General features: G+C 56.6%; 1 protein-coding gene across 1 annotated transcript; it reads right to left on the reverse strand.

Moving 5' to 3' along the window:
- Nucleotides 1–682: 682 nt before the first annotated feature.
- NPTXR (neuronal pentraxin receptor) lies at nucleotides 683–11,322 on the reverse strand. The gene is made up of 5 exons (XM_021554042.3): nucleotides 10,508–11,322; nucleotides 3,601–3,823; nucleotides 3,214–3,458; nucleotides 2,748–2,927; nucleotides 683–2,377 (listed from the first exon to the last, which is right to left on the reverse strand). Exons 1-5 carry the CDS (start codon nucleotides 11,081–11,083, stop codon nucleotides 2,153–2,155), a joined length of 1,449 nt encoding a protein of 482 aa, XP_021409717.1. The 5' UTR covers nucleotides 11,084–11,322; the 3' UTR covers nucleotides 683–2,152.
- Between the last annotated feature and the right edge of the window lie 2,951 nt (nucleotides 11,323–14,273).

Raw genomic sequence — 14,273 nt, forward strand, 5'->3', positions numbered from 1 at the left:
GCTGAAGGTGAGAGTGCCAGCCTTTCTTTTACGGCATTAAATACCCTCCAGAGGGAGAAGTGGTGGGAGGGCAACTCTGACTCAGAGAGGAGATCCCACCAGCATGCCAACAATGGGGAAACTCAGTACTTGGGCTTTGTGCTCTGTTTCCCCCAAATATTGGGGGAGCTGTGCCTTTCACAGCCAGAGCAGGACCCATTGAGAGGCAAAAGCACCATGCCAGACCTGGTCATGAATTGTTCTACAACAGGAGCTCCAAGAGACATACCTGAACCATCTTGTGCCTAGCTAGGTCAGAAACTCATTACTAGTACTTAATTAGATTTACACTCAATGTGAGTTCCATGCTATCATGCTCTGACCTAGACGTCAGGATTTCTCACTTGTTCCTTCTTCCCTCCATGGAGAGGTGTTTCCTCCAGCCCTCGTGCCCCAGCAGCAGCAGCCTGTACCCCATACTGCTCTGCACTGGGGTAGATCAAAGGCAGCCAGACTGTGACAACATCCCCTGCCCCTCTGGGGCAAAAATACCAAACCCCTGTGATAATATTCCTGTAATGCCACTGGTGGGCCTGGCCAACTCCCTTCAATGATGCAACCCTAAGCTCCCTGGGGAAGGTCACCTCATCTAGGGCTGACCAGTCCCGTCCATCCCCCAGCAACCTCGCACTCCACAGGAGGCTCGAACAGAAAACATCACCTTTATTGTTCACGATCAGCTTTACAAAAGAAACGTCCCAACACGGGCACACGTCAGGGGCCCTTTTCACAAACGTGCATTAGAGAAAGCGCGTGAGCGAGCGAGGGAGAGGGGGCAGCTCCTCAGGGTGCACAAAGGTCACAGTGTTCCCACTTGGCACAGGGGCTGCTCCCATCCCCACCATGTCATCCCCAGTGGGCTGAGCCACCCCAGCACTGGCAGAGACCCTGGGTGGGGGGATGAGGTTGGCGGGGCTGTCCCTTCTGCCAGCTTTGCCTCCCCCAAGGGAGGGGACAGCTGTCGCCCAGAGTGGGACTTGGGGTAGGGGGAACACTGGAAGCTGAACACTGCATTGAGCAACCATGAGAGCCCCGAAATAACCCTCCCACCCCACCCCCAGACACACACACACGTGCACATACACACACTCACATATCGAGATGTTGGTGACCACACAATGTGGAAACAGCGTATTCTCAGGCACTCCACAGGGAAAACACCAGCCTGCTCTTTCACCCTCCCAGCTTCAAGGACAGTGGCAGCCCTGTTCCTGGCAAGGAGCAGCTAAAGAAGGGTACCTGGGTGGAACCAAGGGCAGTAGCCCAATTCAGTACCAAAAAATTGGGGGATGGATGGCAGGGCTCCTCTGACTACCACCATCCTCTATCTCTTTTTTTCTTGCTTTTGCTCCCTTCAGTGGCAGTGCTGCACTCTTTCCCCCTCGGCCAGCGCTGGGGGAGATGCTTTGCCCCTTTCCCCCCATTCCCTTGGTGCCTGACCCATCCCCCAGCTTGGAGGTGGTGGGGAGTGCTCTCTTCCCTCTGCCTCAAAAACATGGCTTCCTTTGAGCAGCCCTCCCAAACAGGCAGCAGAGGCAGGAAAAGGGGTGCAGGGGGGTAAGTGCTGTGCTACTGAATCTCTGCCATTCTCCCTCAGCTTCCCTGGGGCCACATGTGAAAAACCAGGGCAGCAGGAGAAGGATGGGGCTAGAGGTGAGATCCTGGAATGCAGGCTCATAAAACTGGACAGTGAGGTTGCGAGAAATAAATAAGGAAAGGGGATGTGTTCAGGTGATGCCTGCACCCTGGCATCCCACTGAGGCTGGACTGCACTCAAAGTAGATGGAGTTCTCCTTCCCACTCCCTGTTAGGTCTGACACGGTGAGGACCCTCACCGTACTAAGGACACCTGCAGGTACAGCGAGTTCCACCCAAAACAGAAGTGGGGCAAGATGAGACTTAGGAGCCAGCCTGCCAGGAATGAGGACAAGCCACAGCACCAGCACAAGGACAACAGGGAGGCTTCCAGGGGCCCCTCTCCCTCCTGGGACACCAGCACAGGGGGCTCAAGCATTGCCCCAGCAAGGCTTACTGGTCTGGGAGGGGAGAAAGGGGCTCCCTGCTTGAGGGCTGCCACCGGGCTCCTTGGCGCTGGGGAGAGGGCTGGGGCCACTCATGCCTTCCTCCCTTCCTCACAGGCGGCAAAGCCCGCCTTGCTGGCACCTCCAAAGACCTCCACCGCCTGGTCATCCCACTGGATCACATTCCCTTGGAGGTGGGAGGTGCAGTTAGCCAAGGCCAGGATCTCTGCTGGCGCCAGCATGTGGTCCCACACGCCAAACTGCGCCAGCTCTCCCACGAAGGCCTGTGTGGCGTCAAAGCGGCCCCCCAGGGTGTCCTGGGAAAGAGCAGGAGAGGTGATTGGACAGGGATGGAGAGAAAAGGAGGAACATGCATCCAGTGGGAAATGGCAAGGGGGAGGGAAAGGTTTGAGGAGAAGCAGAGCAAGGTGGTTGATGGCAAGGAGGCAAGGGGATGAATGCATAGAAGAGATTCAAGACAAGGCAGGGAGGCCAAAGGGATAGGGAGAGGGAGGAGAAGACAATGAGGGGACACGGCCAGCCTGGAGGCTGGATGAGCAGGCAGGAGAGCCAACTGCCCTGCCCATGCTGCCCCCTCCCCTCGCCCCATTTGGGGGCTTTTCCCCCCAGCCAATTCCCACTAGAGAGATGCTAACTTGCAGCTCTCGGTGTCAAACTGGTACCTACCTGCTCCTGACCCAGGATGAGGACGCCCTGGGGCCTGATGGAATGCCAGGAGGCCAGGTTCTCACCGGCACCCCGCTGCTCACCATCCTGGTACGCCGACCACTTGCCGTCCCGGGTGGTCCATGCCACGCAGACGTGGTGCCAGGCCTTGTCCTTCAGACTCAGTGGCAGCTGGGCAACCTTTGAGAGAAGATCACAGTGCTTGATAAAACTGCTGGGGGACCCCAGGATCTCCCCAGCCCCTTGAAGAGCAAGCAGTGCACCCCCATGGCATCCCACGATCTACTTCTCCCTCTCAGAACTCACCCCAGTGAACCAATCCTCCTGCTTCCCACCATAAACCTAGGGCCCCCTCCTCCCAGCTCCCCCACACCAGTGCCCCCAAGAATGTAATTTCCTAGAGGGATTGAAGCAGGGAAAATATGGGCAGGGTTTTCTCTCCTGCCCCTCCTGCAACTGTGCTGACCTTGTCATTGATGAGCAGCTCCAGGGGGTTAGAGCCCCACTCCAGCAGCACGATCTCGTTGGCTTGGCTCGGGACAGAGTAGGAGAATGGGGTGCCAATGCCTGCCAGGGCCTTGGACTTCAGCCACATGCAGATGGTGAAGGCGTACAGCTCCGGCAGGCTTTTCTTCATGCGGGCATACATGTAGTTGTTCTGCACTGGGATGGTCACCTTGAAGGCATCAGGAGGGCTGTAGCCCAGTGGTCCTACACATCAAGGATGGGGAGGAGAGAGCAAGGTCAGCACCTGTAATTGGGATGAGGGTGACCTGTCCTAGGGCTCTCCTGGCGATGTACCTCAGGGTAGGAGCCCTCCACCCCAGCTCCATCGTCGCTGGGCAGGACTCACCGTGCTCCAGCTCCGTCACCCGGTTCTGGAGGGAGTTCAGCTCCTTCTCGATGTTGTGCTGCTGCTGGCTGTGGTCAGTGCTGGCGGCCTGGCGCTCCTTCTGCAGGGTCAGGATCTTGGAAAGGAGCTGCTCCTCCAGCTGCTCCATCTTGGTGTGGAGGGCATCACGGGCAAGTGCCGGGGCAGTGGGTGCTGAGCCATTGGTGCGGGCTGGCAGTTCCTGCTGCATTTGGTGGCAGCCACGATGGTGGCAATAGGAGGGACAAAAGAGAAAATTCAGCACAGTGTCACTACAAGTGTTAGAATAAGGACATGCCCAGCCTTCAGCACTACAGGTACTGCTGGGATGACAGCCCCATATCCGCAGTGGGGTCTTCTCCAAGTGCCTCCAGCTGACTTTGTACCTCCCCTCTCAGAGCCCCCATTGAGCTCATTACTGCAAAATGAAGCTTGGCTGCTCTTAATGACTTTCTGCTGCTTCAGAGACAGAGCAAGGATGGGATGTTTGGGTCATCCCTTGGCTCTGCTCCTGCAGGCAGCCTCCCACGATGAGGAAATGATGCAGGCAGGACCTTGGAGCTCCCCACCACTCCTGCTGCTCGTGAGGCTGCTTACCTATAGCCAGCACGTTAATGTTAACATCACTTAATGGGGCTGTAATCCTCTTAGGCGAGCTCAGCTGGCATGCGGGGGTGTGTGCACGTGTGCCAGGTAGCTCTCCATAAGCCAACCTCTCCCGCTCCACCGGGATGGCAGGAACAAGTGGGACTGGTGCCAGGCTGCCCTGTCTCTGGCCATCACCTGGGGACATTGAGCCTGTCTTGTCCCATCAGGGTTAACACTCAGACCAAAACTCTTCCCATGGCAAATCCAACACGGCAGCTGATGAAGATACTCCCAACTGTTACTGAACTCTGCAAAGACCCCAGATCCCACCTGACTGGGAAACCCCTCCCAGGTGGAAGAAAACCAGTCTGGAAGGGAGAAAAGTGACCCTCTGCCATGCTCCTGGAGTTTCTCTGTAAATAGGAGCCCTCTTTTTTCCCTATGTCCTTAGTGCATTAGTGTCTCTACCATGGGCTCTGAAAGATGACAACCACCTTCTCTGTGTTGCCAGATCTTCCCAGAGGTGCTGGAGCAGCCATGGAGACCCTTGCCTTGGCTCCTCTGGCACCAAAGGATCTGCATGCCTGCTTCAGCCCTGGATATTCCAATGGTTTTTGCTGGCAGGACATGGGGGACACCATCCCTTCAATCTGAACAGCTTCCCTCCTGCCTCAGAGCTGGCCTGGGGGAGGTCAGCACACTCACCTGTGGTTGTGGTTTCCTGTTTTCTCTTCTTTCTTATATCCAGCTTCTCCAGGCTGGACAAGACCTGATAATGACGCACACAAAGCTGAAGGGGAGGGATGCCTGCCCACATCACCCCTAATCTTCACTATCCAACATGAAGAACAGAGGGAAGGGGAAGGCTGGAAAAAAGTCAGGTTTGGCTGGGCAGGATGCAGCCTTGGTGGATGGGAACAGCAGGGAGAGGAAAAGTGAGAAGATGGTATTGGTGTGAGCACAAATGTACCCACTCTGGGCAACAAAGGCTCAGGCTGCAAATAAAATGGAAGTTATGATGTCCCAAGGTTGGCAAGAGATGCCAGCAGGGTCTGCCAGGGCAAACCTACAAGTTCTGTGAGGAAAACCAACCAGGAAAAGCCAAACCCAGCAAGAAAAAGGAGGTTGTGCAGGGGACATCTGCCAGCCCTGACCAAATGCCAGTTCTCACTGCCAGCTTGCTCCGGGCAGCACTAAGGATGCACAGTGATTGCAAAACCTCTCTGGTAAGGGAAAAGTGCCCATCAAAGAGCATCCTACCTTTGGTCTTTGCAAAATTGAAAGATTAGCTGATGGGAAATGGGCTTTAACTGTTTTGCTGGGGTTTGGTGGTTTGTTTTTTTTTTTTTTTTGTTTTTGTTTTGCGGGGAGGGGGGTTGGGGGTATTTTTAGATTGTTTTGGGTTTTTTTTTAAGGGTCTTAGGCACTGCATGAAAGGCAGGGTAGAGATGGCAGGAGGGAAGGGAAGTGCATCCTCCTGGCAGGGATAATTCCCACCTGGGGCTGTCTGCATTTGTACCCAAGCTGAGCTGGCTGCACTGGCAGGAGGCAGCACAGGTGGGATGGGGTTGCCTTTGCCTCTATGGCCACATCCTGTGGGCTCCAAGAGCTTTTGTCATCCTTTCAGGCTGCCTGGCTACAGCGGAGGCTGGCACGCTCCTGTCTGCCGCACGCTTTGATTGCTCGAGCTGCGGGTTTGGAGCCTACGTCCCTGCTTGCATGCATGGCTCCATCTGTTAATGATGAAAAAAGAAAAAGCTGGGAGATTTTGTCACTCTCACTAGCCCCCGATAGCCTGCCCTACATTATTCAGTAGTGACTGAGTACTTTTTTTTACCTCCCTCTTCCTCCTGCTTTTCTCCCTGCTGCTATTTTCTTCCCTCTGTAACTTTTCTCCCTATGGGTTTTTCATTTCCCTGGCTTTAGGGCATCTCCTCCTGATGCTTCTCTCCATGCTCACACACTGTGTCTTTCCCCATTCACTTACTTCCCCCCTCCCGAGTTTTTCCCTATCCAGCCCTCTCTCCAGCTCTTGCTGATCCTTCCAAGTTGGCAGCCAGGGTACCGACAGCCAGAGCCACATGGCCGACTGAACCATTGCTGCCCCCGTGTTCCTTCTGGAAAGGGATTACAGTCAGTACCCTCATCTGGCAGGGTTTCAGGGCCATCCCAGCAAACACCATCCATATCCCTGCAGCCAGACCATGGCTGGACAGGGGACTAGACTCCCCATTCTACCCCGTGCAGCTGAGTTGTGGTGGATGATCCCCCTGATCCCAGGCTGGGCTGTATCCCTGAGCCATGATCCTCATCTCCGAGCTGCCGCTCGAGCATCTTTCTCACCAGGCAAATTATTTGCAAAATTATTAATGGTTGATGTGCAGCTGTTATTTACTGGTGACCTTAGGGGAGGGGAAGGGGGGGAGCGCCTTCTCCCTGGCTGTTCGGCAGGCACCGGCTTCCCATCTGCCACCGCACAGGCAGCAGGGGAGTGGGCAGTGGGTGTGGGGGAGGCTCGTTCCACACTTTTTGGCCACCAGAACGGGCAAAAAAAGATTGAAAGATGCCAGGTAATATTAATCACGTTAAATGTCAGCGGCTGGCAGGAGGTGGGGAGGGGGAGGTGGGGGCAGGGGGCTGCAGCAGCCACCCGGCGTGTGCTCTGTGGGGCTGCAGCCCTCAGTCAGCAAATGCATTTTGATTTACGTAAGGAGATCAGAGCCTCATTTACTAATGCACGGGCAAATCTGGGCGCCACTGCTCCCCCTGAGCCCCCAGCACCCCAGTGCCCACCTTGGCTGCTGGGACAGGGCAGGCAGGAGCACAGGACGATGCCTGCAGGATGGAGCCCTGGCACATCCCAGGGATCATGATGCTCGGCTGGGTGCATGCACACAGCAGACCCATTCTGCTCCTTGGACCCATGAATCCTTACAGCCCACACAAAACTCCTCTGTGGCTGCCACCTTGGGATACTCACTGCTGTAGGACAGCACACCTGCTGCACCAGGGTTTTTTGGACACTGCCACCTCTTTGGACCCAGGCAGGACCTTGGGGATCATTAAAACTCCAAAAGGGACTGCGTGGAGTAGAAGACAAGGAGGGATGCATCAGCCTTTCCTCACAAGAGAAGGGCTCACCGTTGATCCTGTCCCCCTAAAATCTCGCTCAGAGGAGGGCGGCTGGGACTGTCACAATTTGGGTGTTTATATCCCCTCACTGCTGGAGATTAAGATGAGGGAAGCAGCTAGGTCACCGCCATTCCCATTCCCTCACCCGAGGGTTTCCTGCCAGCAGCCAGGTCACCAGCTGCAATGGCACAGCCACGAACCAGCTGAGGAGCAAACAGGCTGTTGCAATTCCACCAGGTCCCCCACGGAGCCCATCGGGCTGTCCCCTCTCCCGCTCCGCTCTCCTGCGAGGGATGATGGGGAGAAGGGGGGCAGCTGCATCTCTGCACAGCCCAGGCAGCCAAGGTGATTCTCTCCCCTATCCCTTTCCACTTGCAGCAATCAGTAAAAGAATGGAAAAGGAGCACCTGGGTCCCTCAGCTCTGTGTTCCAAGATGCACCAGAGTGTACAGACATGAGCACCTGCTGAGAGAAATGGGGGGACCCTCAAAACCAGGTTGAAAAAGCCTAACTAGGCTGCTGTGCATGAGGAAAAGACTATCAGTGATGGGCTGGTGTTAGGAAGAGGTGAGGAAAGATGTGTGAATGCTGTGCTGATGCTAGCCCAGCTCCACAGAAATGGCAGGGGACAAAGAGCGAGACCATGGGGGCCCTCCCTGTATCCTCTCCTGGGAAATCCTTCTGCCATGCTGAGAAAATTAAACAAATGCCTTAATGGGTTTTTCAGTGCATGAATAGATCTTGTTATGCCTTACAGACAGGCTGAGAGTGCCCAGATTAGATCAGCAATCTTCCACCAGCCCCCTCCCTGCAGTCCCAGCTCTGAAGCATCCAGCAGTAATCCCTACTGGCAAACCTGACTGGAGACTCCCTGGGATGCAGCCTTCCCAGAGCGGCTCATGGCATTTTGTGTCACCTCTCTTCTGAGACTAAGCCATCACAGACTTGGCATCATTTCCTCTCCTTCCCAATGGGTTTTGCAGTTTTCAGCACGTGGGGGCCACTCCAGGACTGTCCCTATCCAAGTCATCTTTTGGGATGATCACTGCCTCCCATGTCATGGGGTACCCCAGGAAGGCTCCCAGGGCTGACAGCTGAAGCCATGCGGGACAGAAGAGTGCAGATACCCCACTGTGGAGTTTTAGGTGTCTGCTGCTAGGGTGGGCTGGGAGGCAATTGGGAATGGGAGGACATAGGCAACTGTCCCTGATGGCTGAGGTGTGACCACGAGGTTCAGCTGGCTGGGCTGCAGCCATCACAGGGGTTTGGTGCACACCAGTGACACTTTTTACCAGGCAGGAGCCAGGACAAAGACCAGCCCACCTGTAACAGCTGCCCTATTTCCTCATCTGGCAGGGCTCACTGAGCCTCAGGGTGCTGTGTCTCCCCTGCAGAGTATACTTGGGACCCTCAGGCCCCTGGCAACACAAAACCAAACAGTTTTGGTCATGTGCCACTTGGCTCCCTCATCAGTGTGTGTGCACAAGCCTCGTCCCAGCACCGCTCTAGGCTCCCTAGGCACATGTGACAGCCTGCTCTAACCCTTGTGAGCTTCCCCATCCTTCACCCCAAATCTTCCACCATCATCAGAAATCCCAGGAGAGGGGCCAGCTCATGGGTGATGCTGCCCCACAGAGAAGAGGGAGAGCAAGGCTCTATGGCCTGATGCTCCCCAGGATCCAAACTGATATGCTGGGCACAATCCCACCATGCATCCTCTGGGATGTGTGTGCAGAGACCTATTTCCCTGCTTTATTTTTGGGTAAGCATAGCTGTTGTGCTATTCCACTGATGGAAAATCATTTGTTTAAAGCTACAGAGATTTTTTTTGGGGGGTCTGTTCTTCCCTCTGGCTGCATTTAGCTCTGGGCAACATGTTAGACAGGCTGCACATCCCACTCTTCCTGCATGTGCCTGGCATGTCTCTGTGTTTTTTCTTGTGCCTGTGTGTGCATGAGCCTGGCAGCTCACAGGTGCCTCCTCTCTGGTCTTACAGCTCTTTTCATTCTTGTGTTCATGTGTTTATTTGCCTTTCTCTGTCTTTGTATTCCTGTTCATATCTCCATTGCTTACAATAACCCTCTCTCCCAGTTTCATTTCTCAGCCTGTGACCTTAGTGGCTCTGAATTTCCCATTTCCATTGCTTGCTGCTGTACTCGCGTGTCTGTAGTGAGGGGGGCAGAGGGGCAAAGCTGAGGAGAAGGACTCCATAGGGTGTTGCATGACCCCCCTCCTAGCTCCACACTCCAGGGAAGAGTGGAGAGGGCAACACAAACTGAGCAGGAAGATGAGAAGGTTGAGGATTCACAGGAGGCTCCTTGCAGGTGGTTCTGATGCCTGACAGACCGCAGGGATTAACTCCTACCTGGAGCAATTCCCATAGGGAAAACAGACAACTCTCCTCTTGCAGCTCTCATGTGCCACAGCCATATCCTGCAAAGTCTGCCAAGTTCCATGGGACTGCTGAGTCCAAATCAGCCCAAATAAATCACATGCACTCCGTGATGTGCCCCATGACGGACATCATGGCAGAGCTTTTGGTGCCACTGGATTGTGGCTGGGCCAGGGCTGAGCCTGCCAGGCACACACTGCACAACTGCCACAGAATGGGCACCAGGGCTCTGCATCCCAAGTGCCAACAGCCCAGTGCCACAGGAATGGGCACAGTGAATGACTCCAGCTGTGCCCTTCTCCCTCCTGCTCCTATGGACCATGTGGGAAAAGGGTGCCAGGCTCCCGGTGGGTGGCACTGCACTTTACTTTGTGAGAGGTCCCATTCATAACCATGATGGCATCAGATGGGATTTACCTTTTTGATAAAGGGCAGGATCTGGCTGCCAGAGCTGCCAACCTGCTCTGGAGGAGTCCTTAGCGGGTGCTATGGGGCAAGCAAGGTATCCTACCTGAGTGCAGACTCTGGGGAAAGTGGGGCAGCCCTGGTGCTTCGGGACTTCCCTGCGTGGGAAGGGGAGAGGAGGGCTCAAGGTGAGTCCCTTACCCCTGGGCAGAGATCTCAGAAAATGGGAAGGCAAGGACAACCTTCCTGAAGTCTCATGAGGGGGACGAGCTAATTCGGGGTGCATGTGGCTGCAGGTGTGGGGAATGGCACGTGTAGGAACATCCTTCCCTGGGAGCATCCCTCCCAGACCCCCAGGAGCATCCCTCGCACCTCTATTCGGTCGATTCGGTCCTGGAGGGTGCGGACTGCCTCTTCCAGCTCCCGCACGGCGGGCGGCTCGTCGGGAGGGTGGCCCATGGTGCCGGGGCGCGGGGCGGCGCGGAGCCCGGCGGCGGCGGCGGGGGGCGCGGCGGCGGGGGGGCTCCGCAGGCCGCCCTCGCAGCGGCTGAGCTTGCCGGTGAGCTCCCGGATGGTCTCCTGGTCCATGCGGATCCGCTCCTTCTGCTCCAGCGCCGTGCGGCGCAGCTGGGCCGCCGCGCTCCGCAGCGCCAGCAGCTCCTCGGGGCCGGCGGCGCTGCCGGCGGCGCTGCCGGTGCCGGTGGCCGGGCACTCGGTGCTCAGCGGGGTGCAGACGAAGCGGCTGAAGAGCGGCGGTCCCCCCGGCAGGCGCGGCCCGGCGCTGGCCAGCGCCTCGGCGGGGCCGTGCAGCGCTCCCAGCCCCTTGTCGGCGGCGGGCAGGAGGGCGGCGGCGGCCGAGTCATTGTCGGCGGCGGCGGCGGGCGCGGCGGTGCCGGCCGGGTGGACGCTGGCGATGATGCAGATGATGGCCCCAAGGAAAGCCAGCATGCCCGCCGCCAGCAGCACCGCCAGAAACTTCAGGGTGGCAGCGGCGTGGGGGGCCCGAGCCCGCGGACGGCGAGAAAAGAAAGCGGGCGGGGATGGAGAGGGGGACGGCCGGCCGGAGGGATGGACGGGCAGCCCGGAGGGAGCCGGCGGGGAAGGACGGTACCGGCAGCAGCACCGGCGCCGGGGCCCCGCCGCGCCGCGCCGCGCTTATATGTGCCGGGCGGCGCCGCCCGCACCGCACCGCGCCGCCCCCGCCGCCGCCCCCGCCCCGGCCCCGGCCGTGCCCCTCTTAGTGACCCCCCCTTCCCGCTGAGCACCCTCCCCGGGCTGCAAGGGCGGCGGTCCGAGCGGTGGGAAGCGAGCGGGTAAGGCAACGGAGCCAGCCCTGCCTCGGGCTCGCTGAAGTCAGCCCGGTGGGAGCCTCTGGCGAGAGGATGCTGCTCCGGCTCAGCCCAAGGGATGATTTTTGCTCTAGGCTGGATGTAAAGGGCCGCTTGATGCCCCGAGGGAGAGAGCCCATTAATCAGTCATTCCCTGTGATGGTCTTTCGGGCCTTTTCCTTCTTGCCTTTCTCCAAAAATTAAACTAGCCAACTTCCTAGCTGTCTTGCTCTCCCACCTCAGACAGGACTGTTGCAGAGAGCTGCCATGGGATGCCTCACCCTCTGCCCCACACACCCATGTTATCCATTTAGGAAATAAAGACACACGTTTAGTCTTTCCCCACCATCACTCTTGTCTGAACTGCTCATAAACGAGCTGCTTCAGACAACCACTTTCTCCTTGCTCCAACAGAAGCTGTGCCGTGCCCTCTCCTGTTCTCCAGGCATACTGGGGCCTTGGCGACCCAGCACTGCCGAGAAAAGAGGAGCAGAAGAGGGAAAACAAACAAAATCAATTTCAAGGTGTACTCAGAAATGGCAGTAAATCTTTCCTAGCAGACAAGGAAGCAGGAGCATGTGTGTTTAGAACAGCTCCAGTGCTGGGTATGAAATGATGGTGAAGATTACCTCTTCTTTCCCCCCAGGCATATTTGAGTAGATAGCAAGGGAGCCAGAGCTACAAAAGATTCCTTAAATTTGGCTGTTGACAGCTACAGTCACCCTTTCTCCCTACAGAGTGCATTGTACCCCAGCCCCTCAAAACTATCACCCCGGAGCCAACAAGAGACCTGCCTGACTTGTGGCATTGTAAGGCTGTGGGGAGGAGGAGAGGAGGACAGATGGGACGGTTCAAGGAAGAGATAGAGATGAAGGGAATACCGAGGAGGAAAAGTGGAGCTGGACATGGAGTAGTCTGGGAAGGTGGATGTGAAGAAAGCCCAAGCAACAGGCATCTGGCCCTGCAGGCGAGGCCAGTGAGCGTTGTGGAGGGTGAGTGCTCAGTGTGATAGGACAAGTGGGCACTTGGTGTGGGATGCAAAGGAAACAGAAGCCTGCACCCCATGACATGAGGGGAGGCCCCTGCCTCCAACCTGTCCCTTGCTAACAGTGGCAGGGGATTGCACCTGCTGTGTCACCCCCTGCCTGCTGCATGCCCACCCTGGCAGCAGCCAGGCAGGAGTGGAATTGAAAGGAGCCCATGTGAGAGCTGCACCTGGCCACCGTACCCCACAGTGTGCAGATCAGGGTGGGAGGGGTATCCTTTTTCTGCTACCCTGCGGGGAAAAGTGCTGTACACTTCCACAAAGCTTTTGCCAGGGGAAGTGATGCTTTGCACTGTCCAGATTTTATTACCAAGAGTTGTAGGATGGTGGTGGCAAGGTTTATACCTCTGGCTGGTGCTGCTGTGGCAGCGAGGGGAAGGCTGAGCCCCTCTGCACCAGCCTGGCCCCACTCACCCATGCTGGGATGGGGAAGAGTTGGGCATCACAGCAGGGCAGGGCTCACCTCTCCCATGGTCCCGACCTGTCTCTCAGCAGGGACCACAACTTCTTCCCAGAGACAAAGAGGTGACAAAAATAGATTTTCATAGGGAGCTATGACTCAGACTGGTGAGTGGCCAGAGCAGCCTGCCTGTCCCATGAATAACAGTTCAGAGACGCTCGGTGGGCAGCTGGCCCTTGCAAGGACACAATGCATGACAGGGTGGGGGAAAGCAGTGTGGGGCTTTTTTGGTTCCTGTTTTGAGCAGGATTGGTGACAGAAGATGGGTTTAACAAGAGCTCATGGATTCAGCCCAGAGGGACTGGGAGCAAGCAATTAAGGGATTTTCTTACATTTAATTAACACCCAGTGTCTGGGACTAGCAGCTATCCCCAAGATAGGGCAAAGCAGGACAAGGGGTCACCCTGCTGTGCCCCCTGAGTGAGAGGGATGTTTGGGATGGACTACTGGCTTGATGGGAAGGACACCCGCTGCTCCAAAGCTGCCCTGCATCCAACCTGGCAGCTCCATTCTGGCCCATTCATGATGCTGAGGCCAGCAGGGTGGTGGGGTGAGGCAAGAGGAGAAACCTTTTCTCAGGGGACTGTAACCTGATGCCTCTGAGGTGGGGGATTCCCTTCTCCCAGGTTATCACCCAGTTTAGGAACATCCTCAGGGCCACCCTAAGGAGATGAAAGGGCTCCTCTGCTACTCCATGGACTCATCTCCACCATCTCCTTAGACCAGGAGACTTCAGATCCTGGGGATCTGCAGATTCTACTTAGCATGGAAATCCTGGTTTCTTTAATTTCCAGGTTTCTCAGCCCTGCAGACGTGACTTGCATCGCCTTGCCCTGGTTACTGGGTCTGCCTGCACCAGAAGCTGGTGCAAGACCTCACTGGATTTGTTCAGTCAGGCTGAGGTCTCTCTCTCCAGCCTTCCTCCTCCTCCAGAAAGCATTGGGTGAGAGTTGCCTTCATTTGATGTTCTCAAATCCACCCAAAAGCCCACTGGCTTCTGAGCAAAACCAGGGTGCAAGGGCAACGGAGGAGGGAGTGCTGGCCTTGCAAGTGTTTTATGCAGAAGAGGCAAGGTGAGCCTGATGGCATGACATGGCTGGCACCTGGACTCTGCTTGGCTTTGGTGGGCAGCGTTCCCTGGTGCCAGCCATGCCACCACTGGAGCAGGCCCTGCTCGGGTTTTCTAAAACTCAGACGCTGCAGAAGTACCACAAGGCAGCAACTCTGTGCAAGGAACACCCAGCTCAGCCCAATCTCTCCCCTCCAGGTGACACCTCATCACACCCTCCTGAAGGGCAGCCCTGA

The sequence above is a fragment of the Lonchura striata genome, chromosome 5 (genome assembly GCF_046129695.1).
Source record: "Lonchura striata isolate bLonStr1 chromosome 5, bLonStr1.mat, whole genome shotgun sequence".
NCBI classification, from domain to species: Eukaryota; Metazoa; Chordata; class Aves; order Passeriformes; family Estrildidae; genus Lonchura; species Lonchura striata.